The sequence below is a fragment of the Moschus berezovskii genome, chromosome 4, assembly GCF_049115385.1.
Source record: "Moschus berezovskii isolate FMDL1 chromosome 4, NW_MosBer_1.0, whole genome shotgun sequence".
Classification (NCBI taxonomy): Eukaryota; Metazoa; Chordata; class Mammalia; order Artiodactyla; family Moschidae; genus Moschus; species Moschus berezovskii.
The window spans coordinates 90,184,018-90,210,212 of record NC_142463.1 but is presented as its reverse complement, the minus strand read 5'-3'; the positions used below and the strand labels follow the sequence as shown (position 1 = coordinate 90,210,212).

The window sequence follows — 26,195 nt, the reverse complement described above, 5'->3', positions numbered from 1 at the left end:
TCATGGTGGGAATGGTCAACATTTATTTTCCTTCCCTAAAACATAGGTATAAGTGCTAAACTAGAAATCCAGGAGTTAGCATACCTCACCTCCCCCCAGGAACATATCAAAATTACATCTACATGTGGAACAATTCTCACTGAAAACTAACTAAAAAAAGGCAGAAGGACTCCTGTACAATCAAGGCTGTAAGAAAGATACACATGTAATCAGGTCAGGACCTGTGACCCTGGGAGGGGACTCAGAGTAAAAAGGAGTGTGCATGGGTAGGACACCACACACTCTGGGAAGTGAGCAGTTGAGAGCCACAAATCTGGAACCCCAGTCCTGGAGTCCTACACTGGGGAGACAAGGTCCTTTTGTTGATTGGAGGATTGTTTGAATTAGCAGGAGAGCTGCAGAAGCCTGGACTCCCCCATGAGGAGCACATGCATGCCAGCTTTCCTCTAAGGCAAGGTGGAGAGAGGTCTGCTTTAGTGAGTGCCAGGTTGCTTGCAACCACCTATGGCCATGCCCCAACCCGAGTCAAGCAAATGCTCTTTCCTCACTCATTCCATGTCACAGTGCAACAAGGGATCTGGGGTGGCCATGACCAAAGAAAAGATTCAAACCTTAGAATACAGAGGTGACCCATTATTGGCACAGAGCCTGGTTGGGGCAGCAGCTGCCATTGTTGGGGCTTACTCAAGCAGCACATCAGAAACATCCTAGGTCTCTGATACAGGCTGCTTCACCACAGCTTACCACCACCCCCCACACACACACCCTGAGAGTCCATGTGGACCTCACCTGTCCTGAGGTGTGGCTCCACAACAGGGCAGGGGAGGCAGAGGCTAGGGGCAGTGATTGGCAGTAAGGGAAAGGGGGATTTGCACCCAAGGCTGCTTCTAAGCAGAATGAGGGAAACAACTGCAGGTACCTGCAAAGCAGCACATCAAAGACAGCTCAGATTATACCCAGGTTGCAGAACATAAGGTTAATAATAAACATCAGTTGCTTTCATATATTACAATAATGAATAAATAGAATTTGAAATTAAAAACACAATGCCATTTACATTAGCATTCCCCAAAATGAAATACTTAGGTATAAATCTAACAAAATAAGTGCAAGATCTTTCTTATCATATATAACAGGAAAACTATAAAACTCGGATGAACAAAATGAAGTAAATGGGGAAGTATGCCATTTCCATGAATAGGAAGACTCAGTGTTATTAAGGGATCAGTTCTTCTCAACTAGATCTATAGATTCAATACTACCCAATCAAAGTCTCAGCCAGTTATTCAATGGATATCAACCAGCTGATCTGAAAGTTTATGTAGAGAAGGAAATGGCAACCCACTCCAGTATTCATGCCTGGAGAATCCTGTGGACAGAGGAGCCTGGAGGGCTGCTGTCCATAGGGTCGCACAGAGTCGGACACTACTGAAGCGACTTAGCATGCATGCATGCATGCGTTGGAGAAGGAAGTGGCAACCCACTCCAGTATTCTTGCTTGGAGAATCCCAGGCATAGAGGAGCGTGGTGGGCTGCCATCTATGGTGTTGCACAGAGTCAGACACAACTGAAGTGACTTAGCAGCAGCAGCATAGAGAAGCAAAAGACCCATAACTGTCAACACAATACTGAAGGAAAAGAACACAGTTGGAGGACTGATATTAGCCAACTTTAAAGCTGTAGCAATCAAGATAGTGTGGTATTGGTGAAAGAACAGACAAATAGATATAGAGAGCCCAGAAGCAGGCCTGAGCAAATATAGTCAACTGATCTTTGACAAAGGAGCAATACAGAAAGATAGCTCAACAAATGGTGCTGGAAAAATTAGACATTCATATACCAAAAACAAACAAAAATAAGCAAACAGAGACAGAGAACCTACACCGTTCACAAAAGTTAACTCAAAATAGATTATAGATCTAAAAGCAAAATACAACACTACAAAAATCTTAGAAGATAATATGGGAGAAAACCTACATGACCTTGGTTATGATGATATCTTTTTAGAAACCACACTAAAAGTATGCTTCATGAAAGAAATAATGGATAAGCTGGACTTGGCTAAAATTAAAAACTTCTATTCTGCAAGAGACAGTATCTGGAGAAATAGAAGACAAGCCACAGACTTGGAGAAAATATTTGCAAAAGACACATCTGATCAATGACTGTTACCTAAAAATCTATATATAAAAGAGAGAGAGAAACCTCTTAAAACTGAGCAATAAGGTAACAACTAACCTGATTAAAAAATGAATCAACAAACTTAACAGACACCTCACCAAAGAAGATATAGAAATGGAAAATAAACATATGAAAATCTACATCATATGTCATCAAGGAAATGAAAATTAAAGTAATGAGCTACCAGTACACACTTATGAGGATGGTCAAAATCTGGAACGCTGACACCAAATACTGGTGAGGATGTGGAGCAACAGGAACACTCATACATTGCTGGTGGGAATGGGAAGTGGCACAGATGCTTCAGAAGACCATTTGGAGGTTTCTTACAAATTATGCACACTTTTACTAAATGATCCATCAATCACACTCTGGTATTTATCCAAAGAAGTATACAACTTATGTCCACAAACAAAAATGCTGCTCATTAAAGATTATGGAAGCTTTATTCTTAATTGCCAAAACCTGGAAGTGATCAAGATGTTCTTCAATAAGTGAATGAGTAAGAAGCTGTCTGATGCCAGGAGGGATTGGGGGTAGGAGGAGACAGGGATGGCAGAGAATGAGATGGCTGGATGGCATCACCGACTTGATGGACATAATTTTGAGTGAACTCCGGCAGTTGGTGATGGACAGGGAGGCCTGGCGTGCTGTGGTTCATGGGGTCGCAAAGAGTCGGACACGACTAAGCGACTGAACTGAACTGAACTGAAAGTAAGCTGTGGTATATCCAGACAATGGAATATTAACACTAAAAAGAATTGAGCTATCAAGTCATGAAAAGACAAGGAGGAATTTTAAATGCATATTAGTAAGTGGAAGAAGCCAATTTGAAAAGCCTATGAACAGTATGACTTCAACTATATGACATTCTGAAAAAGACAAAACTATTGAAAAATAAAAGGATCAGTGGCTGTGAAGGATGAGGGGAGGAGGAGGAGGGAACACAGAGGGTTTTTAGGAGGGCAAAGCTACTCTGCATGATATTGTAATGATGCAAACATGTCATTATAAATTTTTGCAAATGCATAGAATGTGTAACTCCAAGAATGAACCCTAATGTAAACTATGGACCTTGGGTGATAATTATGTGTCAGTGTAGGCTCAGCCTTTATTTAAAAAAAGTACCATTATGGTGAGTGATGTGGATAATGGGGGAGACTATGCAAGTGGGAGTATACAGGATATCTCTGTACCTCCCTTTCAGATCTGTTGTAAACCTAAGACTGCTCTTGGACAATGGACATAGTTTGAACAGGCTCCAGGAGATGTTGAAGGACAGAGAGGCCTTGAATGCTGCAGTCCATGGGGTTGCAAAGAGTCGGACACGACTGAACAACTGAACAACAACAAGACTGCTCTTAAAAAATTGTTTTTTAAAAAAAGTTATTATCATTATATTTAACTTTGAAATTATATAATATATGTTATTTGCTTTAAAAAGTTCTAGCAAAAAATGCATACAGGATTAGCTAAAACAATATTGGCAAAATGTTAACTGTTGAAGCTAGATGATATGTACCCACAGATCCATTTTGCTATTATTCACTTTTCTTTTATATCAGCCTAGAAATTCTATAATAAAAGGTTTATAAACTGGATTTTTAAAAGAAAGAAGAATAGGGATCCAGAAAGTTAAGTGAATTTCCCAAAGCCACCCAATCCTGGTCTCTGGACTTTAATTCCAGTGCTATTTCTTTTACCCCACACTAAGCAGGCATGACAGGGCCACAGGTGGCTCCATGTGGTCATAATGGTATTGTCTGAGACACAAACTATGCCATTGTCAGATTGGCTCCCTGACCCCTGCACACCAAGGAAGGAATGCTGAGTTAAGATATATGTTTGTGGTGGGGAGGGGCATGAGAAATGGGGTTCTGGTGAACTAGGTAACAAGAATGAGTTGGGCTCCTCAGGAATTCACAAAAGATTTCCTATATTACACAATTTCTGTTTTCAGAAAAAAATTGGAAAATACATAAACTAATGCAGTATGACATGTTTGGGTCTTTCTTACATCTTAGTAGGGCTGAAACAATGAGCCTGAGTGGGTAAAGGGTAAAAGAGAGAATGTATTAATAGACAAATTTGTACCAATCAGGCTGATTCTCATGCTCTCCAGTCTCTGATAGCCAAGCGTTATTCTGAACCTAGGGGCTGTGGACCTTAGATTCTGAAGCTTCCATGTAAGAGAGACCCTTCCAGTGCCCAGGGACTGAGGCTGGAAAATTACATCTGGGCTGAGCTAAGGAGGATTTTGTACTCACAAATGACTGGATGGAGTCCCACGCTGCCTTGGTGCTGTTGTCTGAGTTGTATCGCTGGATGCTCTTGGTCAAACCCTCAGCCACGTATTCTTTCAGCTGTATGGGGCCCATTCCAGCAGAGGAAGCATTGTAAAAAGCAAGTGAGTTCAAGGAACAGGGAATTTCTAATGCAGGCTAATAAAATAGTTCCATTTGCTCCTCCCTTCCAAATGATCTCTTCAGAACTAAGTCAGGGCAGGGAACTTATATATAGGAAGAAATGCTGAGGATGGGATGGCACTGAGGAAGAAACACACAGCATTTTCTTGACCTTTCAAAACCCTGGGTTTACAAAGGATGCAAAGGGGCAAACCAAACATGGGTTCTCCTAGGCACTGAGACAGATATTCTTTACTGCCGGATAGATGGAGAAAAGTAAATAGGTAAATAGGGGGAAGATAAACTTGATTTTTACTGTTCTTCCCATTCATCCTTCAAAGCACCACTCAAATACAATCACCTTCATAATTTTGTTTCTCCCCAATTACAGTCAATCTCTTTTTCCTTCATCCTTCCACTTTGACTCTAGCTCTATCATAGGACTTCCTTGTGCCAACTTCTCCTCCCCACAGCTCCCCACAGCCCCCTCCACTCTTAGCAATCCAACAATGAATTGTGTTTTCTGTAACTTACCCTCTGTTCGTACACAAAGAGCAGGATGGCCAAGGTCACCTCAGCAAGGAGGATAATCAGCAGCAGGACAAAGAACTGGGGTAAAGCAAAGATATGCTCACAGCACTGAGCCCAGATACTCCCCCACTCCCACTCCACCCTGGGAGCATAAAGGCAGATCTCTATACATGGGCAGGAGTTCCCACCTACTCGAGGTTTCATAGGCTTTTTCATGTTTTGTGAGGAACATCTGTCCTTTTCCTACAACCAGACTTCAAGACTCTAGAGGGCAGATCAGCTATCTTCCAGCTTTTCTCTCTTCTTCCCATTGCGCCTATTGAGTTCCAGGTGTATAGTGAACATGGATCACCATTTATTGAATCAGTGAAGCAGTTTTGGCATTAGCTAACTGAAACAGTTGAGCAAAAGACTAGTAAACTAAATCGTGTGTCTTCAGAGTTTGGGGCCTGGTTCTTTCTGCAAGCAGAGGACTATTTTGGGGTAGAGGAAGGTGATAATAGAGGTTGAGAGGAGCCCTGTACAGACAGGGAGAAGAGGTACTCTAATAATGATCTTCACTCATATTCATCTTCAATTTTAGATGTTTGTGCTAATCACACTTAACAGCAAACACATTTTCACTTTTTCATTTTCTTTCATTGTTTTACCCCAACACAGACTTTGATTACTTAAAACCTTTTTCCCAAGTCTATTATCTTCCATCTTTTGCTAACAGTCTGGCAATTATCTGAGAACAAGGACTTTCTTATTCTATCTTTTGGCTCCAGTTTAACACGTAAAGGAAAGAAGATTAACCACATGACTTGAAGAAGAAGAAAAGTGATTGGGAACTTTGTTTATGGATAGAGTGGTGCTTTATTATCGAGCTCTGTGTGGGCATACCAGAGAAATGAGAAACTCTTCTTTCATAGAGCTTATAGGCAAAGCCTAAGTCTAAAGGTGCTCCTGAGGCTAGTTAGCTGACAGGGAGAAAGTGAAAAGCTCTAGCATCTCTCACATTAGACCTCGATGGCCTCAGCCTAGGCTCTCACCCAGATGGGTCACTCACACTGTGGTGTAGCTAGTATAGATCTGAGATACATATGTATCCTCTGCCATCTTAGGAGGGTCACAATACTCAGAAGAATCTAGAAATTAGATTTTCCACAAGTTAGTGACTCTGGGTCAGATCCTGGAAATATATACTAATGTGAGGAAGATTTAGGTAGATGGATGACACTTTATTTCAACCATATATAAAGAATAAATAAAAAGCTATGAATGCAAATTATAATGATAAGGGTCATCATTAACAGCGTAAAATGGATACTAAGGAAGACAGTGATATCTTGTCTTATTTATCCCTCTCAGAAACAAAACACTATGGGCCTAGACAGACTGGACTGAGCTGAGGTGCCAATTTCATGTTCCAACAATTTCTTGGCACTAATAGATGAGCTACCAGAAACGTCTTGCCTGTGATTTAAGGCATCATGCCCACCTCCCCCACTTAGGCACATCAGCTGTAAGAGTCACTCACCGACATAAGCAGGCACTTATTCTCCTTGATGGATCCCATGCAGCCCAGGAAGGCAACCACCATGATGATGGAACCCACAATGACAAGCACATTGCCCAGAGTGAGAGAAGGGAGGTTATGGAAGAGTACTCCAAACTTGCTGTGGATCAGGAGGTAGATCCCCAAGCCCAAAATGCAGCAGCCACAGAACTGAAAAGAAGAATCACATAACATTCTGAAATGCAAGGTGGTTCTTAAATATCTCCTCATACCTCCTTACTTGACATTAGAATTATTTTTTCCCATTGGTTCTAGCCAACAAACTCTTTACCCAGATTTCTCCAAGTGCCTTAAAAAAAGGTATCATCTCCTGTGATGTCCCACGCATACCTCATCCTATCCATATCAGATATCAAAAAGGTCATTCTTATGGATAACAGTATTTTCATGATTCAGATTCCTACTCCTTTTTCTAGATCTTCATGATTCAGATCCCTACTCCTTACTGGCTCAACTGCTTATATGTGGTCTTCCCTTTGTAAAGGGAATACACTGGTTGAGAAGTTCATCTTTCTTGGCAGAAAACTAGAGAAGCTAAACTTTTAAGAATCTTCTCATAGAAACATGAGTAACAACTCATCCTATGTCTGAAAGTGTTAGTCTCTCAGTCGTGTCCAGCTTTTTGTGACCCCATGGATTATACACCCCCAACACTCACCTCCCCCAGACTCCTCTATCTATCCACAGAACTCCCCAGACAAGAATACTGGAATGGGTTGTCATTCCCTTCTCCAGGGATTGACACAGGGATTGAACCTTGGTCTCCCGCATTGCAGGCAGATTCTTTACTGTCTGTGTCACCAAGGAAGCTTTAATATGGTGAAACCTCCCCAGAAAAGGGGACTTCCTTTTTGATCAGCTATTTTTCCCAAGGATTCAGGGTTGGGGTCAGGGGAGCAAGAAAAAAAGAGGCATTCAATACAGGGAGTGTAGAATCTTAGGTTTCTCAACCACAGATGTCAGCAGTGAGCAGTAATAGCCTAAAGCTCCCAGAGAAACAGCCTCACCAACCACACTGGTGTCTTTCAATTTTGCAGGCTTTTCTTATGGCAGGATGGGAAGCGGGGAGAAAATTATCATTCCCTTCTTCTTAGGCTGGGTGTACTGCACATGACCTTTGCATGCATGAATTTTACTCCACACCAGGCTCTTCAGGAGAGGAGAGAGAAGTAAAGTGTAGCTAGGAAGAGGTGAGCTTAACCATGCTCAGAACAGACACACTTACCCAAAAGATCAAATTGAAGAAAAACAGGACATACTTCAGCAATTTCAAGCTACTCATGCCCATGCTTGAGATATTCTTGCCCTAAAAAGTAGAAGGAAGAAGAAAGGAAGTGAGTGACCTGACTCTGTGAAGTGGCATCAGAGATCAGAGGACACAAATGTCCAGGGTTCAAGGGTCTCCAGCATCACTGTGAGTTTGAGCTGTGAATCTTCTCTGGAAAGTTTCCCCAAACTTCGTGCTCTTTTAGTCTCTGAATTGAGGTACCAATTAGCTCATCTTGGACATTCACTTTTGCTTCAGTTCAGCAATCCAGGGTGCTTAATGTTGAATTAAGCACTCTAGAAGTAAGTAGTAAAGCCATTCTTAGAGGAGGGTGAATTACAGTGACACAAAGCAGGCATCTGGGGGATCAGGGATAATCTGGTCAATCATCTGGGGAGGTCAGTGACTTGATCAACCAATTTCTTCAATACCCTGAGATGCATATACACTCTGCATTTGGTCTATGAACTTCTCTACATGAAAGTGGAGGGAGCATACCTATGTCTCAGTATTCTTTTACCAAAGAAACATATATGGTGTTTTCTGTTCTAGGTGCTATGGGAAATACAACCATTACTAAGCAATAACTGTCTTCCAGAGAATGTCAGTCTTACAGCAGAGATAAAACTGACCAACAAATATCCAATGAAGAAATGAAGAGAGATTAGCAATGAGAGCTTGAATTTTTTTAAAATATAATTTCATTTTTCAGTAGAGGACATCAATATTCAAAGTCTGGTCCTCAATTCTAGAGACCCAGATACACAATTTTTAATTTTCTTTCAGAATTAATGAGGTTATATAGAGGGACTCATATTTTAAAACTGTACATAAGACTGATATATAAAGCAGAATGCCAATTTATTTTTTTCTCCCAATATAACTGTGCATTTTCTAGTTCATGGATTGCTTTTATAATCCATCATACTGTCCTTGCAGTGTCAAGATGCCTAGAAATCAAATGATCTTAAGGAATAGTTCATTTAGGCTGTAAATAAGCCTAACGGTTTTATAGTATCTGGTCTTACATTTAGGGCTTTCCTTGGGGCTCAGCTGGTAAAGAATCAGCCTGCAATGCAGCAGACCTGTGTTTGATCTCTGGGTTGGGAAGCTCCCCTGGAGAAGGGAAAGGCTGCCCACCCCAGGATTCTGGCCTGGAGAATTTCATGGACTACAGTCCATGGGGTCACAAAGAGTTGGACAAGACTGAGCAACTTTCACTTTTTTCTTATATTCAGGCCTTTAATCTATTTTGTGCTTGTTTTTGTGTGTGGTGTTAGGGAGTACAGAGATTCCTTCAAAAACTAAAATAGAACTGCCATATAACCCAGAAATCCCACTACTGGCATATACCCAGAAAAAAATCATAGTTCCAAAGGACACATGCACCCCAATGTTCACTGCCGTAGTATTACAATAGTCAGAACATGGTAGCAACCTAAATGTCCATCAACACAAGAATGAATAAAAAAGTTGTAGTACATATATACAACAGAATATTACTCAGCCACAAAAAGGAATAAAACTGGGTCATTTGTAGAGACGTGGATGGACCTAGAGACTGTCAAACAGAATGAAGTAAGTCAGAAAGAGGAAAACAAATATCGTATATTAATGCATATATGTGGAATCTAGAAAAATGGTATAGATGCTCTTATTTGCAAAGCAGAAACAGAGACACAGATGTAGGGGGCAAACATATGGGCACCAAGAGGGGAAAGGAGGGTGGGATGAATTGGGAGATTAGGACTGACATGTATACATTATTTTTTTTCTTTTTATAAAATGTATTTTTTAATATATATACACTATTAATACTATGTATAAAATAGACAACTAATGAGAACCTACTGTATACCTTGGATAACTCTACTCAGAGCCTTGTGGTGACCTAAATGGGAAGGAAATCCATATAAGAGAGGATATATATACACATACACATATATATACATGTATAGCTCATTCATCTTGCTGTACAGTAGAAACTAATACAACATTTCAAAGTAACTATATTCCAATAAATTTAATTTTTAAAAAGTGTGATGATTTACTACACAGACTTTGATGTCAAATTTTATTTCAACTCTCACATATGCCACTAAACAGGTATGTGAGATTTGGAAACCTGCTTAACATTTCTAGTCACAATTTATTCCTATGTAAAATAGGACAATACTTATACCTCACAGGGTAGAAGTGAAGATTAAATCATCTTATCACAGAGACTGATACACAACCAGTCTCGGTAACCATTTACTCGGTAAATGGTAACCACCCATTTACTTGGTAAACGGAATCCATGCTTATTAACATGGATTTGAGTGTTTTCCAGGCCTCATAATCGAAGGTTAGCTGCCCAAAAGGACTACACTTATTTGAATGTGTCCATGGGAATGTTACCTCCTTTATCAATGCAGCTGAAAATCTTTGAATTTCCATAGTATTTAGTGCTGTTCTTTGGGATTTGATAGCCACAAACTGGAAACAACGTGTGATATTGTGATTTATAAGAAACATAATATGATGACTAAAATATATTTCTCAGAAACATTTGATCTTCATCCATAGTTCCTGGCTCACAGCTCCCAAAACTCTTGGGAATTCACTGAGCAATAAGAACAATCAGAACATTTTTTCATATATAATATTTGGTCTCGCATCCTCAATTCCTGAAAATAATTCAGAACCATAAAGGTATCTTGTTATTTATAACAAGCCCTTACCACCACAACTGGGTTAATGTTAATGAAGGTGACTTATTTTTTATTGACGTATAGTTAATATAGAACATTGTTTTAGTTTTACATGTACAGCAAACTGATTCAGTTATGATATATATATATATATATACACTTCAGTTTCTTTTCCATTATTCTAAGATATTGAGTAGAGTTCCCTATGTTAATAGTAAGTTCTTGTTGTTTACCTATTCTATATATAGTAGTGTATATATGTTAATCCCAAACTACTAATTTATATCTCTCCTTTCCCTGACTGTATCATATTAAGTGAAGTAAGTAAGATAAAGACAAATAACATAGATATCACTTTTATGTGAAATATTTTTAAAAAGATGATATAAACTAACTTATTTACAAAAGAGAAACAGATTCATAGACATAGAAAACAAACTTTGCAAAGAATGTTCAAACTACCGCACAATTGCACTCATCTCACATGCTAGCAAAGTAATGCTCAAAATTCTCCAAGCCAGGCTTCAACAGTATGTGAACTGTGAACTTCCAGACATTCAAGCTGGATTTAGAAAAGGCAGAGGAAACAGAGATTAAATTGCTAACATCTGTTGTATCATTGAAAAAGCAAGAGAGTTCCAGAAAAACATCTATTTTTGCTTTATTGACCACACCAAAGCCTTTGACTGTATGGATCACAACAAACTGTGGAAAATTCTGAAAGAGATGAGAATACTAGACTACCTTACCTGCCTCCTGAGAAATCTATATGCAGGTCAAAAAGCAACAGTTAGAACTGGACATGGAACAACAGACTGGTTCCAAATTCGGAAAGGAGTACATCAAGGCTGTATATCATCACCCTACTTATTTAACTTAAATGCAGAATATATCATGCGAAATGCCAGGCTGAATGAAGCACAAGCTGGAATCAAGATTGCTGGTAGAAATATCAATAACCTCAGATATTCAGACGACACCATCCATATGGCAGAAAGCAAAGAACTAAAGAGACTCTTGATGAAAGTGAAGAAGGAGAGTGGAAAAAGTTGGCTTAAAGCTCAACATTCAGAAAACTAAGATCATGGCATCTGGTCCCATTACTTCATGACAAATAGATGCAGAAACAATGGAAAGAGTGATAGACTTTATTTTCCTGAGCTCCAAAATCACTGCAGATGGTGACTGCAGCCAAGAAATTAAAAGATGCTTGCTCCTAGGTTGGTCATAGAAAAGCTATGACCAACCTAGACAACATATGAAAACGCAGAGACTTGACTTTACCAACAAAGGTCCGTCTAGTCAAAGCTATGGTTTTTCCAGTAGTTATGTATGGATGTTAGAATTGGACTATAAAGAAAGTAGAGCGCTGAAGAATTGATGGTTTTGAACTGTGGTGTTGGAGAAGACTCTTGAGAGTCCCTTGGACTGCATGAAGATCAAACCAGTCCATCCTCAAGGAAATCAGTACTGAATATTCATTGGAAAGACTGATGCTGAAGCTGAAACTCCATACTTTGGCCACCTAATGCAAAGAACTTTCTCATTGGAAGAGACCCTGATGCTGGGAAAGATTAAAGGCGGGAGGAGAAGGGGACGACAGAGGATGAGATGGTTGGAGATGGATATGAGTTTTAACAAGCTCCAGGAGTTGGTAATGGACAGGGAAACTTAGCATGCTGTAGTCCATGGGGTTGCAAAGAGTCAGACATGACTGAATGACTTAACTAAACTGAGGTCCATTCAAGTTGCCACAAATGGCGTTATTTCATTCTTTTTTGTGGCTGAGTAATATTCCACTGTATCCATGTGTCCAATCTTCTTTATCCATTCGTCTGTTTATGTACATTTAGGTTGCTTCCATGTCCTGACTATCATAAATAGTACTGCTAAAATCACTGAGGGGCATGTGTCTTTTATGAAGGTGAACTTTGCAAAGCACCCAAAGATAGAGCCTAGTTGCCAGGAGAACCAACTGTGAATAGAGGATCAAAACTTACAGTCTCATTCCTTGATTTTCAAGGAGGGGAAAGTGGAATAGAGGTTGAATCAATCACCAAGTGAGTTAGTCAATCATGCCTCCACAAAAAAACAAAAAGGAGAAGTTCAGAAAGCTTCCACTTGGGGGAGAACCCAGAACATTTTTATATGCTGACTCCAAGCTTCACATGGACAGAAAGTCCTTTTGTTAGGACTTCATCCTATGTATCTCTTGATCTGACATTACATATTGTTTGTATTAAAGCAGTAGCCTAGTGAGTAAATGGATTCTCCTGAGCTCTGTGAGCCCTTTTGGTAAATTAGTTGAACCCAAGGATGAGGTTATGCAAACCTCTGACTTATAGGAAATAGGTAGGTCAGAAGCTTGGGTAAAAACACTTGGACTTGGGGCTGGTATTTTAAATGGAAGGCAGCCTTGTGGGACTGAGCCTTTTGCTTGTGGAATCTGATTCTATTTCTAGGTAGACAGTGTTAGAATTGAGTTGAATTATTGGACACTCTGCCGGTATCCAAGAATTGCTTGCTGGTTTGGAAAAGCTGCCACCCACATATATATTGGAATCAGGTCCAGGAAGCTAATCTACAGCCTAAAGCTCAAACAATAGGTGAATGGATGAATAAATGGTGGTAAAACTATATAATGGTATACTACTTGGGAATAAAAAGAAGGAACTGTTGATACATGTTAGAATGTAGGTGAATCTCCAAATGATTAAGGTAAGTGAAAGAAGTTAGCCAAAAAGGAGTAACTAATGTGTGATTAGAGTATATAAAATTTTAGAAAATGAAAATTATAAGAGCAGAAAGCAGATGAGTGATTCCCTAGGATAGAGGAATATGAGAGTGGGGGTAAATAGAGCAAGGAAGAACAAGAGGCAGGGATCACAAAAGACCATGCATAATCTTTTGTGAGTGGTGAATATATTTGTTATTTTGATTGTAGTGATTTTTTTTTTAATTTTGAGGAAAACTTACAATTTCATTTTTCTTTATATGTTTGGGGGTTTTTTTGTATTGAAATATATTTGCTTTACAATGTTTGTAGACATGGTTTTATGTGTATATATGTATTTCAAAAGGCCCTTCCTAATTTTCTCCTCTTCATCTCTCCAAATTCATAGCAACATTCTGAGGCTTATACTTTACAATCTAGCAAGTAATTTTGGATACTTTTCTCTGTGCTTCCTTCCTTTCAATTGTTCGGTGGCACTTTCTTGGAATTTGCCCCTTTCTTTTCCTCTGACCCCACAATTTGATTAGTTACTCATCATTCCAAGATTCAGCTCACTGGAATGTCAGCTCCTTGAGGGTAGGAGGTAGTTTATTCATCCTTGAATCCTCGAGTCTTAAAACAGTAACTGATTACACTAAAAAAGTGAGATTGTTGAAAGAACAAATGACTGGAACTTTGCTCATTAATTCTGAATAATCTGGTGGAGTGGAATGAACATGACACTGTAGAGTGAGGAGCTTTGGACTTGAGATTTACTGTGCCACTAAACTAATCTTCTGAACATGAAAAAATAACTGACCCAGAAGGAGATTGGGCCGGGTGCCTCCTAGAGTCACCTCGTGTCCAATATACCCAGATCCTGTGACAGCTGCTTCAGGCCGTGTAATCTCATTGTCCACAGAGCACCCAGTAATGAGGTGCCCACAAGCCAGGGGGTATTCCCACTGATACCTTCCTTCACAGACAGGAAAGAGAATTTCTTTCTCCTTCCCTGATTTTCCATGTAGTCTTGCACTGAATTAAAGGAGAAAAACTGCCCATTTTGTGAAGATATTTAATACTTTTACTGTATTCAACGATGATCCCAGTTTTCACAGAGAGAGTGCTACCTCTTTCCTTTTTTCACTGTGGTTGGTCACTTACGGACTTACCACCCCTGCCAAGCCCACTGGAAAAACTGACACCCTTCTGCAGTCAAAATTTGTGACTCATGTGGTCCTGTGAAGAAAGTCCCTGATGTCAGCTTCCAGGAAACCTCGGAGACTGAACTGCAGTTACGTGTGGTACCTCCCACACCCAATGTGGAGGCCAAGAAGGAAGTTCACCCTTTAGTTTTCTCCAAGCAAAGAGCTCTTGTACTGATAGACTGTCCCACTAATTTCTAGTTCAATCTCTCTTTTTTCTCTGACCCATACTTATGGGTCACTGAATATAGTCTTGAATCTAATCAAGCCTAGAAGTGGCTAAGGTCAGACAGGAGTCCCAAGAAAGTACCACTTCTTGCTCTCCAGCCTTATCTGATTCAAGTTCAATTTGGATACACCCAAAACAGAACTGGACATGGAACAACAGACTGGTTCCAAATGGGAAAAGGAGTATGTCAAGGCTGTATATTGTCACCCTGCTTATTTAACTTATATGCAGAGTACATCATGAGGAACGCTGGGCTGGAAGAAGCACAAGTTGGAACCAAGATTGCTGGGAGAAATATCAATAACCTCAGATATGCAGATGACACCACCCTTATGGCAGAAAGTGAGGAGGAACTAAAAAGCATCTTGATGAAATTGAAAGAGGAGAGTGAAAAAGTTGGTTTAAAGCTCAACATTCAGAAAACTAAGATTATGGCATCTGGTTCCATCACTTCATGGGAAATAGATGGGGAAACAGTGGAAACAGTGTCAGACTTTATTTTGGGGGGCTCCAAAATCACTGCAGATGATAATTGCAGCCATGAAATTAAAAGACGCTTACTCCTTGGAAGGAAAATTATGACCAGCCTAGAGAGCATATTAAAAAGCAGAGATATTACTTTGCCAACAAAGGTCCATCTAGTCAAGGCTATGGTTTTCCCATGGTCATGTATGGATGTGAGAGTTGGACTGTGAAGAAAGCTGAGTGCTGAAGAATTGATGCTTTTGAACTGTGGTGTTGGAAAAGACTCTTGAGAGTCCCTTGGACTGCAAGGAGATCCAACCAGTCCATTTTAAAGGAGATCAGTCCTGGGTGTTCATTGGAAGGACTAATGCTAAAGCTGAAACTCCAATACTTTGGCCACCTCATGCGACGAGTTGACTCATTGGAAAAGACCCTGATGCTGGGAGGGATTGGGGACAGGAGGAGAAGGGGACGACAGAGGATGAGATGGCTGGATGGCATCACCGACTCGATGGACATGAGTTTGAGTGAACTCTGGAAGTTGGTGATGGACAGGGAGGCCTGGCATGCTGTGATTCATGGGGTCACAAAGAGTCAGACACGACTGAGCGACTGAACTGAACTGAACTGAAGACAGCTTTGGTGTTCAGTTCAGTTCAATTCATTTCAGTCGCTCAGTCGTGTCCAACTCTTTGCAACCCCATGAATCACAGCACGCCAGGCCTCCCTGTCCATCACCAACTCCTGGAGTTAGACTACTATATTTATGAGATGCTAGTAAGTATTCCTAAAACAAAAACAAGCAAACCCATAGAGGGTGAGAGGAATCTATGGCCAACCATTTCAGAAGTGAGATTGAATAAAATAAAACATAAAACAATGAAGTTTTTTTTTTCTAATCAACTTCTGAGAAAACTGTTATATACTAATGTACATTGTGGGTCTCTAAGAGAAATGTCTACTTATATAACTACAAACCTATTGATGTATTACAGATTACTTATTAATAGCTCAGAGAATATTGCATTCCATGGAACATAGTTTGGCAAACTCTTGTACTGGGCTTAGGTAGGTTTAGTTTTGAATTCTAACATTGGTGCTTACCAGAAGTATGGCCCTGGCAATTTCCTTAACCTCTCTGACTTTCCCAATTTTTTCTTCTTTAAAATGGTGATACAATAATTCATAACTTATTAGCTAAATGACATACTATTTCCTGGGTGGCTCAGTATCAGACTGAGGAAAGATCAAATCTAGAACTTCCCTAACAGTCTATTCTTAAGGGTGACTCTGAACTTTCTGCTAGATCTTGAAGAATAAAATACATTAGGTGCCAGGAGTCCTTTTAGTAATCCTTTGCCTGTTTCATTTTTTTGTAAATATCTAAGTTTTGTGTGCTCTTGTTAAAAAAAAAATTTCAAACAATATAGAGAATACAAAAAAAGGAAACATAAAATCTCTGCAATGCCACATCCCAGTGATAACCACCTTTAATATTTTTGGTGAACATCTTCCCAGACATTTTTAAAATATACAGATCTATTTGACAATTTACATAGAAGACCATGGTATTCAGCAAGTAATTATTGGTTTCCCATTTATTCCTACACAGAGTCTGTGGATGTCTTTGATTCATCATGGGGGCCATAACTAACATAAGTTTTTTTCTAAATAAGAGAGGAAATCTGTTCTCCATAAGTACTCCCAAATTATGGCCCTCACAACAAAATAAATTTAGATAAATGATATGGTTCATCAAACCCTGCAAAAGGCCGAGCTCTTCATAAATAAATTTTATTTATAAATTTAACCCCACTTTTCAAACAGGAAGTCCAAGGCTCAGACAGCCTATGTAACCAGCATAAGATCTCCCAGCTAATAACCAACAAAGACAGGGCATAGACCAAGGTCTTTCATCCTCCCAAGCCTACATTCCTTCCATTGTCCCATGGCCTGGATACTCATCTCCCACTTCACCATTTAACTCCCTCCCTGAAATGTGATGAACCTCCAGGAGGACTCTTTCCACTTTTTACAGTTTGAACCCCTGTGAGCAGTGGCTAAGGTAGGATGTGGGTTTGCAAGTATGTCCGTTTATGGAGTAATAAGCAGTTATAAGTGGAGAGGTGTTACTAAAATCAGATCAAATCAAACCATCAACTTTATATATTAATTTCTTCTCATGTCTACATCACTTTGTAAAAAAAAAAAAATGTGTCTGTCAGCTTATTCTTTCCTTAAATTGTGTTCTGGTGAAAATTTCCTTTCAAGGCTGCTCTCCAGAGAGAGGAATTGGTGATTTATAAAGGAAAGAAAGAAGGAAGAAGCAAAGAGAAGAGAAACAAATGATGAACACAAATCCAGATGATCCTGGGGCCTCATTTTCCTCCATTTGGGAGATTAGCAAGGTCATCACTCAATAGAAAAACCACAGATGATTCTAGTGGCTGAGCTGAAACAGGACCTATATAACAAGGTGGCTCTCAAAACCAAACGGTTACATAAAACAGCTACAACTGCTCCAGAGTCAATGGACTAGTAGTTCTCTTTCCTTAGCATAAAATATGTAGAATTTTGATACAGAGGGTCCCTGTCCTAAAGACTTGTCCATGATGTGTTCAGCAAGCTATGTCCTCAGTGGGCAAGACTCTCTGTGAGATAATGAAAGCTATTTCTATAAGTATTCCTGTCAAAAGTTGGAATAGCCTGAATCTAGTCATGAGGAAACATCAGACAAACCAAAACAGAGAGACAAGCTAGAAAATACTTGCCAATAGCAGTGAAAAGGTTGGCTTGAAGCTCAACATTCAGAAAACAAAGATCATGGCATCTGGTCCCATCACTTCATGGGAAATAGATGGAAAAACAGTGGAAACAGTGTCAGACTTTATTTTTTTGGGCTCCAAAATCACTGCAGATACTGATTGCAGCCATGAAATTAAAAGACGCTTACTCCTTGGAAGGAAAGTTATGACCAACCTTGATAGTATATTAAAAAGCAGAGACATTACTTTGCCAACCAAAGTCCGTCTAGTCAAGGCAATGGTTTTTCCCGTGGTCATGTATGGATGTGAGAGTTGGACTGTAAAGAAAGCTGATCGCCGAAGAATCGATGCTTTTGAACTGTGGTGTTGGAGAAGACTCTTGAGAGTCCCTTATACTGCAAGGAGATCCAACCAGTCCATTCTAAAGGAGATCAATCCTGGATGTTCATTAGAGGGACTGATGCTAAAGCTGAAACTGCAATACTTTGGCCACCTCATGCGACGAGTTGACTCACTGGAAAAGACTCTGATGCTGGGAAAGGTTGGGGGCGGGAGGAGACGGGGACGACCGAGAAGGAGATGGCTGGATGGCATCACTGACTCTGTGGACATGAGTTTGAGTGAACTCCGGGAGTTGGTGATGGACAGGGAGGCCTGGCGTGCTGTGATTCATGGGGTCGCGGAGAGTCGGACACGACTGAGTGACTGAACTGAACTGAACTGAGCCTTCAAGAATATAAATGTCATGAAACAAAGAAAGACTCAGGAACCATTCCAGATAGGAGAAAATTACAGAGATGACACTTAAAAGCAATGTGTGGTCAGAGATTCTAATAGCAAAGAACAGCAATGGCAAAGAATGTTCAAACTACTGCACAACTGCACTCATTTCATGTGCTAGCAAGATAATGCTCAAAATTCTTCAAGTTAGGCTTCAGCAGTACATGAACCAAGAACTTCCAGACATACGAGTTGGATTTAGAAAAGGCAGAGGAACCAGAGGTCAAATTGCTAACATTTGTCAGATCATAGAGAAAGCAAGGGAATTCCAGAAAAGCATCTACGTCTGCTTCCCTGACTATGCTAAAGCCTTTGACCATGTGGATCACAACCAACTGTGGAAAATTCTTGAAGACCACCTGACCTGTCTCCTGAGAAATCTGTAAGCAGCTCAAGAAGCAACAGTTGGAACAGGACATGGAACAATAGACTGGTTCCAAATTGGGAAAGGAGTACATCAAGGCTGTGTATTGTCACCCTACTTACTTAACTTGTGTGCAGAGTACATCATGCAAAATGCCAAGCTGGATGAAGTACATGCTGGAATCAAGATTGCCGGGAGAAATATCAATAACCTTAGATACGCAGATGACACCACCCTTATGGCAGAAATCAAAGAGGAACTAAAGAGCTTCTTTATGAATGTGAAAGGAGAGAGAAAAAGCTAGCTTAAAACTCAACATTCAAAAAACTAAGATCATGGTATCCAACCCCATCACTTAATGGCAAATAGATGGGGAAAAAGTAGAAGCAGTTACAGATTTTTTTCTTGGACTCCAGAATCACTGTGGATGGTGACTGCAGCCATGAAATTAAAACTCTTGCTCTTTGGAAGGAAAGCTGTGACAAACTTAGACAGCATGTTAAGAAGCAGAAATACCACTTTCCCAACAAAGTTCCATATAGTCAAAGCTATAGTTTTTCCAATAGTCATGTACGAATGTGAGAGTTGGATCATAAAGAAGATTGAGCACAGAAGAACTGATGCTTTCAAACTGTGTTGCCAGAGAAGACTCTGAAGAGTCCTTTGGACTGCAAGAAGATCAAACCAGTCAGTCTTAAAGGAAATCAACCCTGAATACTCACTGGAAGGACTGATGCTGAAACTGAAGCTCCAATATCTTGACCAACAACTTTTGGTCATAACTATAATGTACTTTCATTGGAAAAAAGCCTGATGCTGGGAAAGATTGAAGGCAGGAGGAGAAGAGGGCGACAGAGGGTAAAATAGTTGGATGGCATCACCAGCTCAATGGACATGAATTTGAGCAAACTCTGGGAGATAGTGAAGGACAGGGAAGCCTGGTGTGCTGCAGCTTAAGACTGCAACTCTCATAAATAGTTGGATACAACTTAGCAACCAAACAACAACAATATAGAATATTAGTGGGCCAAAAGGGAGAGGATAAATGTATACATATAGCTGATTCACTTCATTGTACAGTGGAAGCTAACACATCATTATAAAACAATTAAACTCCAACAGGAAAAAATAAAAAGAAAGAAAAAAAGAGTATGAATGGGGCAATTGGGGGAATCTAGTAAAATCTATGCAGTGGTAATACTATTATATCAGTGTTGAAATTCTGATTTTGATCATTGTAAAGAGGATATATAAGAAAAGGATTTTGTTTTTATACACCCTAAACACTTAAGGGGGAAAGAAATCATGTCAGCAATTGTTCTTAAATGAGAAAACTGTAGAAAGATAAAGAAAATGTCACAAAACATTAATATTTGAGAAATCTGAATGAAGGGGGTTCAGAAATTCTTGGTATTGTTTTTGTGACTTTTCTGTAAGTACAAATTTTTGTCAAAATAAAAAGTGAAAAAGCAAGTTAAATGTAAGTAGATGATCTGAGGAATTCTGATCTCAAAATCATTATAGTTTATGCCCTTCATGGTATAAATATTGAGATTCTACAATAGTTATTTTCAAAGGAATAAACCATGGGGTAATTCTTTATACCTCTAGTTGTTCCTAATATAGAATAAATATGAAACCATGAGATCAAATTTACCTGAGCAAATTTTAAAACACATGCAATATCAAAATCATTTCTCACTTTTATTTCTCCATCAAGTTCTGAAATATAAAATGTCAAAAAAGTTGACAAATTAAATATTTTACTTGCTAGCCTATTGATTTCAGATATTTAGGATTTACAGTTAAGTTGTATTCTCATGTCTGCTTATGTTAAAACGCACTGGAAATTTCTTTATGTGAGCAAATAACACAGCTCAGTGATGCCTATTTAATAAGTCTGAAAGAACAGGGTGTAATGTGGAGAAAAAACATTTCTTAGAGAATCAAGAAACATTCTAGATAACTAGTTAAGTAATTTTGTGATTTTGAACGAGTTGCCTGACCTAAAAAATACGCAGATTGGAGTGTTATGGTAGCAAAACTGGGCTCTCACTATGAGGTGACATTTTATTTGAGCATTTATATAATCTCTAAGTTCCCTTTAAGAATCAACATTCTAACACTTGGAATATGTCACATTTATTTTAACTTGTTAGAGAAATGTATTGCCGTGGTGAAGCAACTTTTGGCCATAGCTATGATGTGTTGATGCTACTGCTGCATTGGGAACTGTACCATGAAGTAGGAAATGAAGAGGACTTGCCTCTGTATCCCAACACAGAGATGCGTGGCCTCCCCTCTAAGTGCCCACACACTCGCTTTGTAAATGCATTGTCTTCCTCTTTCTGAAAGCCTACTTCCAGACAACTTTCCCAAACTGACCACAGCCTCCAGTTGCACTCCTTTCGTTCTGTGTCCCAGAGACCACCCTGGAGGCCCACTCTGCACGACCATCTAATATCTCTGCATTTGTTTCAGTGCTCTGCACCTGATGTGGCAGCTGGGTCCTGGACCTTCCTGAAGCCAGGTATCCAGCCTCTAGGCCCAGGGTGATCTGCTCACACTGAACGCTCACTTGATACAGGAAGTACTGTGTGCTGACTAATTCAGGAAAGTAAACCAAACCACTATAAGTAAATCAACACAGTATTTCCGGAAACAAGCTGAAAGAAAGAGAATGGTTGTAACCTTGCAGAAAAGCTCCACCTTTCACTAAAATCTAGGGGGGAAACCTAGGTCAAGGAGGAAGAATCTGCCTCTCATTCTCATTTCAACCCATATTCTATCAAGTCTGTCAAGTGGATATTTCAGGCATAGCTCTGTCTGTGCCTAGCTTGGAATTCACCTGGTTAGTGAACTTGCCTTCCATTTTAGGTTCTGGAGTTCTAGAACCAAGTAGAAAAAATTTCCTACTTGTGGTCTTGCAACCATGGCTTGTTGTACTCCAGTCTCATTTGCTTACTCTCATTTCTAACATGCCTGGGTGTTCACATTTCTTTGAGTTTGCATATTCTGTTTGAAATGCTCTTACCCCTAAGTCCCCATAGCAAATTCATCCTTCCTTGAAAATGAACCTGAGCAATCATCTCTCCCAGGAAGTCTTGGGCACACTCCTGAACTCCTCCTACATTTTGTGCACAGGATTGTTCCATTATAGAAAAGATTATATCGTGTTACATTTGTATATTTCTGTGACTGTCTTCATGCTACTCTGCAAATACCACATCAGTTATCCCTGTGTCTCCTGTGCTTAGCACATGCCTAGCTCCTGGTCTGTTGCAAGGTAAGAGTGAGGAAGGTGAACAGACTTCACGTGCTAGTCTGAAGCCCCCTGGACAGTCAAAAATCAATCTGAAGTCATAAGAAGCTAAAGACCAACAGAGTTTGAGGTTTCCAGTGTGTGCCTCTTGTCAATTACCAAGTGTGAGGTCACTTAGGTAGTAGTAGATGTGAAAGGTGAAACGCTTGGCTTTGACTAATTCCTTGCTGGTTTAAAGGTGTCTAATCCTCTTATTTCAAGGCTAAATACTCTTAATTTCCCCACACAGGAAGCATCACAGGAAATCATGCTACAGTTCAGCCTCTGCTCTAATTTAACCGCAGTTTCAAAATAGTGCAGATTCTAGTGGAGATTGAGAAAGCAAAACTTTGTTTAGCCAGCAGCTAAGATTCTGTTTTGTTCAGTTCTGTTCCCTTGCAAGCATATCTGATATTTCTTATCTCCCAAGGGAGTTCCTTAAGGGCCAGACTGTTTGCAGGACAAATACATTCCTTCTATTATCCCCCTACCCAGCCTCCTCCCACCCTTACCAGGCATAGTACCACCCTAGGATGTGCTTAACATCTGATTATTAAATGAATTCATTACAAAGTCTGGTGTTTATTTTGAAATTCAAAGGTCAATAGCCCCTAAGATGCTTATAGAATCTATAGCCCTTTGCCCCATTCCCATGCCTCATCATTAGGTGGATGAGTGTGGTTCTACAGAACTTCCCTTTCCATTCCCTGTATGATTCTTGCAGATCTTGGAAGGAGAAAGCTTTCATCTAGAGTTCCTTGTGGTAATATGACCCCCAACAACTATAGTCATTACAGAAAGCCAGGACCGAAGCTTGGCTATCACTTTTTGAGTCCATAATATCACAGTCATTAGTTATGGGGCCTGAATTAGAAATCCTTGCAATATCATTTTGTTTTCCAAGTCATCCAGATTTAGTACATGTCATATGATATTTATCAATATTCTTGTTTTGAATACTAAGGGGAAGCGTTAGTTGCTCAGTCGTGTCTGACTCTTTGTGACCCTGTGAACTCTAGCCCACCAAGCTCCTCTGTCCATGGAATTCTCCAGGCAAGAATACTGGAGTGGGTAGCCATTCCCTTCTCCAGGGGATCTTCCTGACCAAGGGATCAAACCCAGGTTTCTCACACTGCAGGTAGATTCTTTACTGTCTGAGTCACCAGGGAAGCCCATTGAATACTAAGGATAAGTTTATTTGGGGGAATCCTGAGGATCACGGTGTTCTTCCTGCTCTTTTAAAACAACTAATCTAAGCAACTCTTAGCTATGTCTATCTTTTACCTCTTGAAACACAGGTTCTGAGCATGTCCTGTGTCCTTGACTCTAAACTGGGTGTGAAGATTAATCACCATCCTTCTGTTTAGTGTCTCTAAGGTGTCACTAACTTTACTTTTGAAAATTTCTCAAATTAAGAAGATCTGCATCTCCCAGCTGCCTTTTAGAATAGTTCTAACTGTTGGTTCTCTGCTCACTTTAAAATTACAAGACCAATCTTCTAAAGACCAGATCAAGTAGGAAACCTTCCTGTTTCATTTCACACAAATGGCTCTAGTCATCAGTATGACCAGACAGAGAAGTTCAAGTTCTGAAGCAATTTAAGCACATGAAAACCATGACCCGTCAAATAATTGGAACCCAGTTAACTGAAACTCTTTCTGGCCAGATTGCCTTTTAAGGGCCACTAGGACCTTGCCTGGAGGATCCCAGGGACAGGGGAGCCTGGTGGGCTTCCTTCTGTGGGGTCACACAGAGTTGGACACAACTGAAGTGACTTAGCAGCAGCAGCAGCAGAATCTTGCTGATAATTTACCTACAGTAAACATTTGCAAAAGCTTCAGGAAAGTTTACAGTCCACTAGAGAGATACACGGCAAGCCACTCCAGTACTCTTGCCTGGAAAATCCCATGGATGGAGGAGCCTGGTAGGCTGCAGTCCGTGGGGTCGCTAAAGGTCGGACACGACTGAGTGACTTCACTTTCACTTTCACACGTTGGAGAAGGAAATGGCAACCCACTCCAGTGTTCTTGCCTGGAGAATCCCAGGGACGGGGGAGCCTGGTGGGCTTCCGCCTATGGGGTCACACAGAGTCGGACACGACTGAAGTGACTTAGCAGCAGCAGCAGAGAGATACACAGAGACTCCTAAGAAGATACCTTAGCCCATAAAATATGGTTCAGTTCTCTGCTTCCAAGCCAAATTAAAATGTCTCCAATCTTACCTTTAAGCAGGCACTTTCCTCTCTCCTTTAGACAGAACTGGTGATTATCAATGAAGCACCAAGACAAGACTGGTAACACGGATGTCAGGGCTATTTATGTAAAAGGAGAAGTGAAGGGGGAATAAATGTGATCACACTGTGACGACAGGAAGCCCAGATGAGGAGAGGGAGGAAGTGAGGCTGGGCCCGCCCTCTTTAACCTCAGAAATGCAATCATTCCCCTGTGGCTTTTCAGACACCTTCTCTCACAGCTCACCCAAATATCTAAACCAGTTTCCATGAAAAACAGGAAAACTCGAAGACCAAGTTGATTCAGGCAGGGATCTGTGAGAATTGGTGGATTCTGGAGTGATCTGACATTGATTTTTATATAGAAAAGGACAGGGCTTCTCAATCAAAATGACATCTCAGAATTACCTGTGGGTCTGCTCAAGAATAAGTATACCTGAACCCACCATACTGATTCAGTCCCAGTTAGGTAGATAGACAGGAATGGAACCCAAGAATCAATATTTTGAGAAGTTTCCAGGAGTGAGAATTAGGAATGTCTCCTAAGCCACTACACCTTCTCCCCATTCTCCCTCTGGCCACCTTCTGGAATCTTTGTAGTCTCCAGTTTGATTGAGTCACTACTTTCAGACTTCTATGTCCCAGAAGCTGGACTGCCCTTACATAAGTGTATTGTCGGGGCAGACTTCAAGGCATAGTCCAAGGGCACTAGTAGAATTGATTTGATTAGTAGAGAGAGCCCCAGATTCAGAGTCCCAAGATCTGGGTTTCAGTCCCAGCTTTACTTGTGCTAACTGTGAGATACTGAGAAAATCTCAACCTCTCAGCTTCAGCTTATTAACAGTAACATCCAATAAATACTATCTTCCTTCACCCTAAGACTTTAAAATTCTAGTATAACTTCTGAGCAGGGTTGGCTTATGCAGAAAACTGAGTTAAAGAAGAAAAGATTCTTTACTGCAGACTGTGTCTTGACACTCTTTAATATTCTCTTGTGTGTGTGCATGTTCTTAGTCACTTAGTCATGTCTGATTCCTTGTGACCCCATGGACTGTAGCCCACCAGGCTCCTCTGTCCATGGGGATTTTGCAGGAAAGAATAGTGGAGTGGGTTGCTACACCCTCCTTCAGGGGATCTTCCCAACCCAGGGATCAAGCCCAGGTCTCCTGCATTGCAGGTTGATTCTTTACCATCTGAGCCACCAGGGAAGCCCAAGAATGCTGGAGTGGGTTGCCTATTCATTCTCCAGGAGATCTCCCTGACCCAGGAATCAAACTGGGGCCTCCTATATTGCAGGCAGATTCTGTTCCAGCTGAGCTACCATGGAAGCCCAATATTCTCTTAACATTCTCTAAATATGTATATTTCCCCAAATTTGTTTGATCTTGGAACAGTGTGTGTGTATGTGGGAGAGAGAGAGGGAGAGAGAAAGATTTCTCTCTCTTTGTTTTTTTAATAGCTTTTCTTCAAAGGAACAAGTGTCTTTTATTTTTTAATATAAATGT

The 26,195-nt window shown here is 40.3% G+C and overlaps 1 protein-coding gene across 1 annotated transcript in view; it reads right to left on the bottom strand.

Moving 5' to 3' along the window:
• The window catches only part of CD53 (CD53 molecule), a 36,624-nt gene extending 11,802 nt beyond the window's left edge, over nucleotides 1–24,822 (bottom strand). The window contains exons 1-5 of the mRNA XM_055403222.2: nucleotides 24,682–24,822; nucleotides 7,904–7,984; nucleotides 6,640–6,828; nucleotides 5,121–5,195; nucleotides 4,449–4,544 (exon numbers count right to left, since the gene is read on the bottom strand). Coding sequence (XP_055259197.1) covers nucleotides 4,449–4,544; nucleotides 5,121–5,195; nucleotides 6,640–6,828; nucleotides 7,904–7,966 — 423 coding nt within the window. The 5' untranslated portion in view covers nucleotides 7,967–7,984; nucleotides 24,682–24,822. The remainder of the gene's footprint in view (nucleotides 1–4,448; nucleotides 4,545–5,120; nucleotides 5,196–6,639; nucleotides 6,829–7,903; nucleotides 7,985–24,681) is intronic.
• Nucleotides 24,823–26,195: the final 1,373 nt, after the last annotated feature.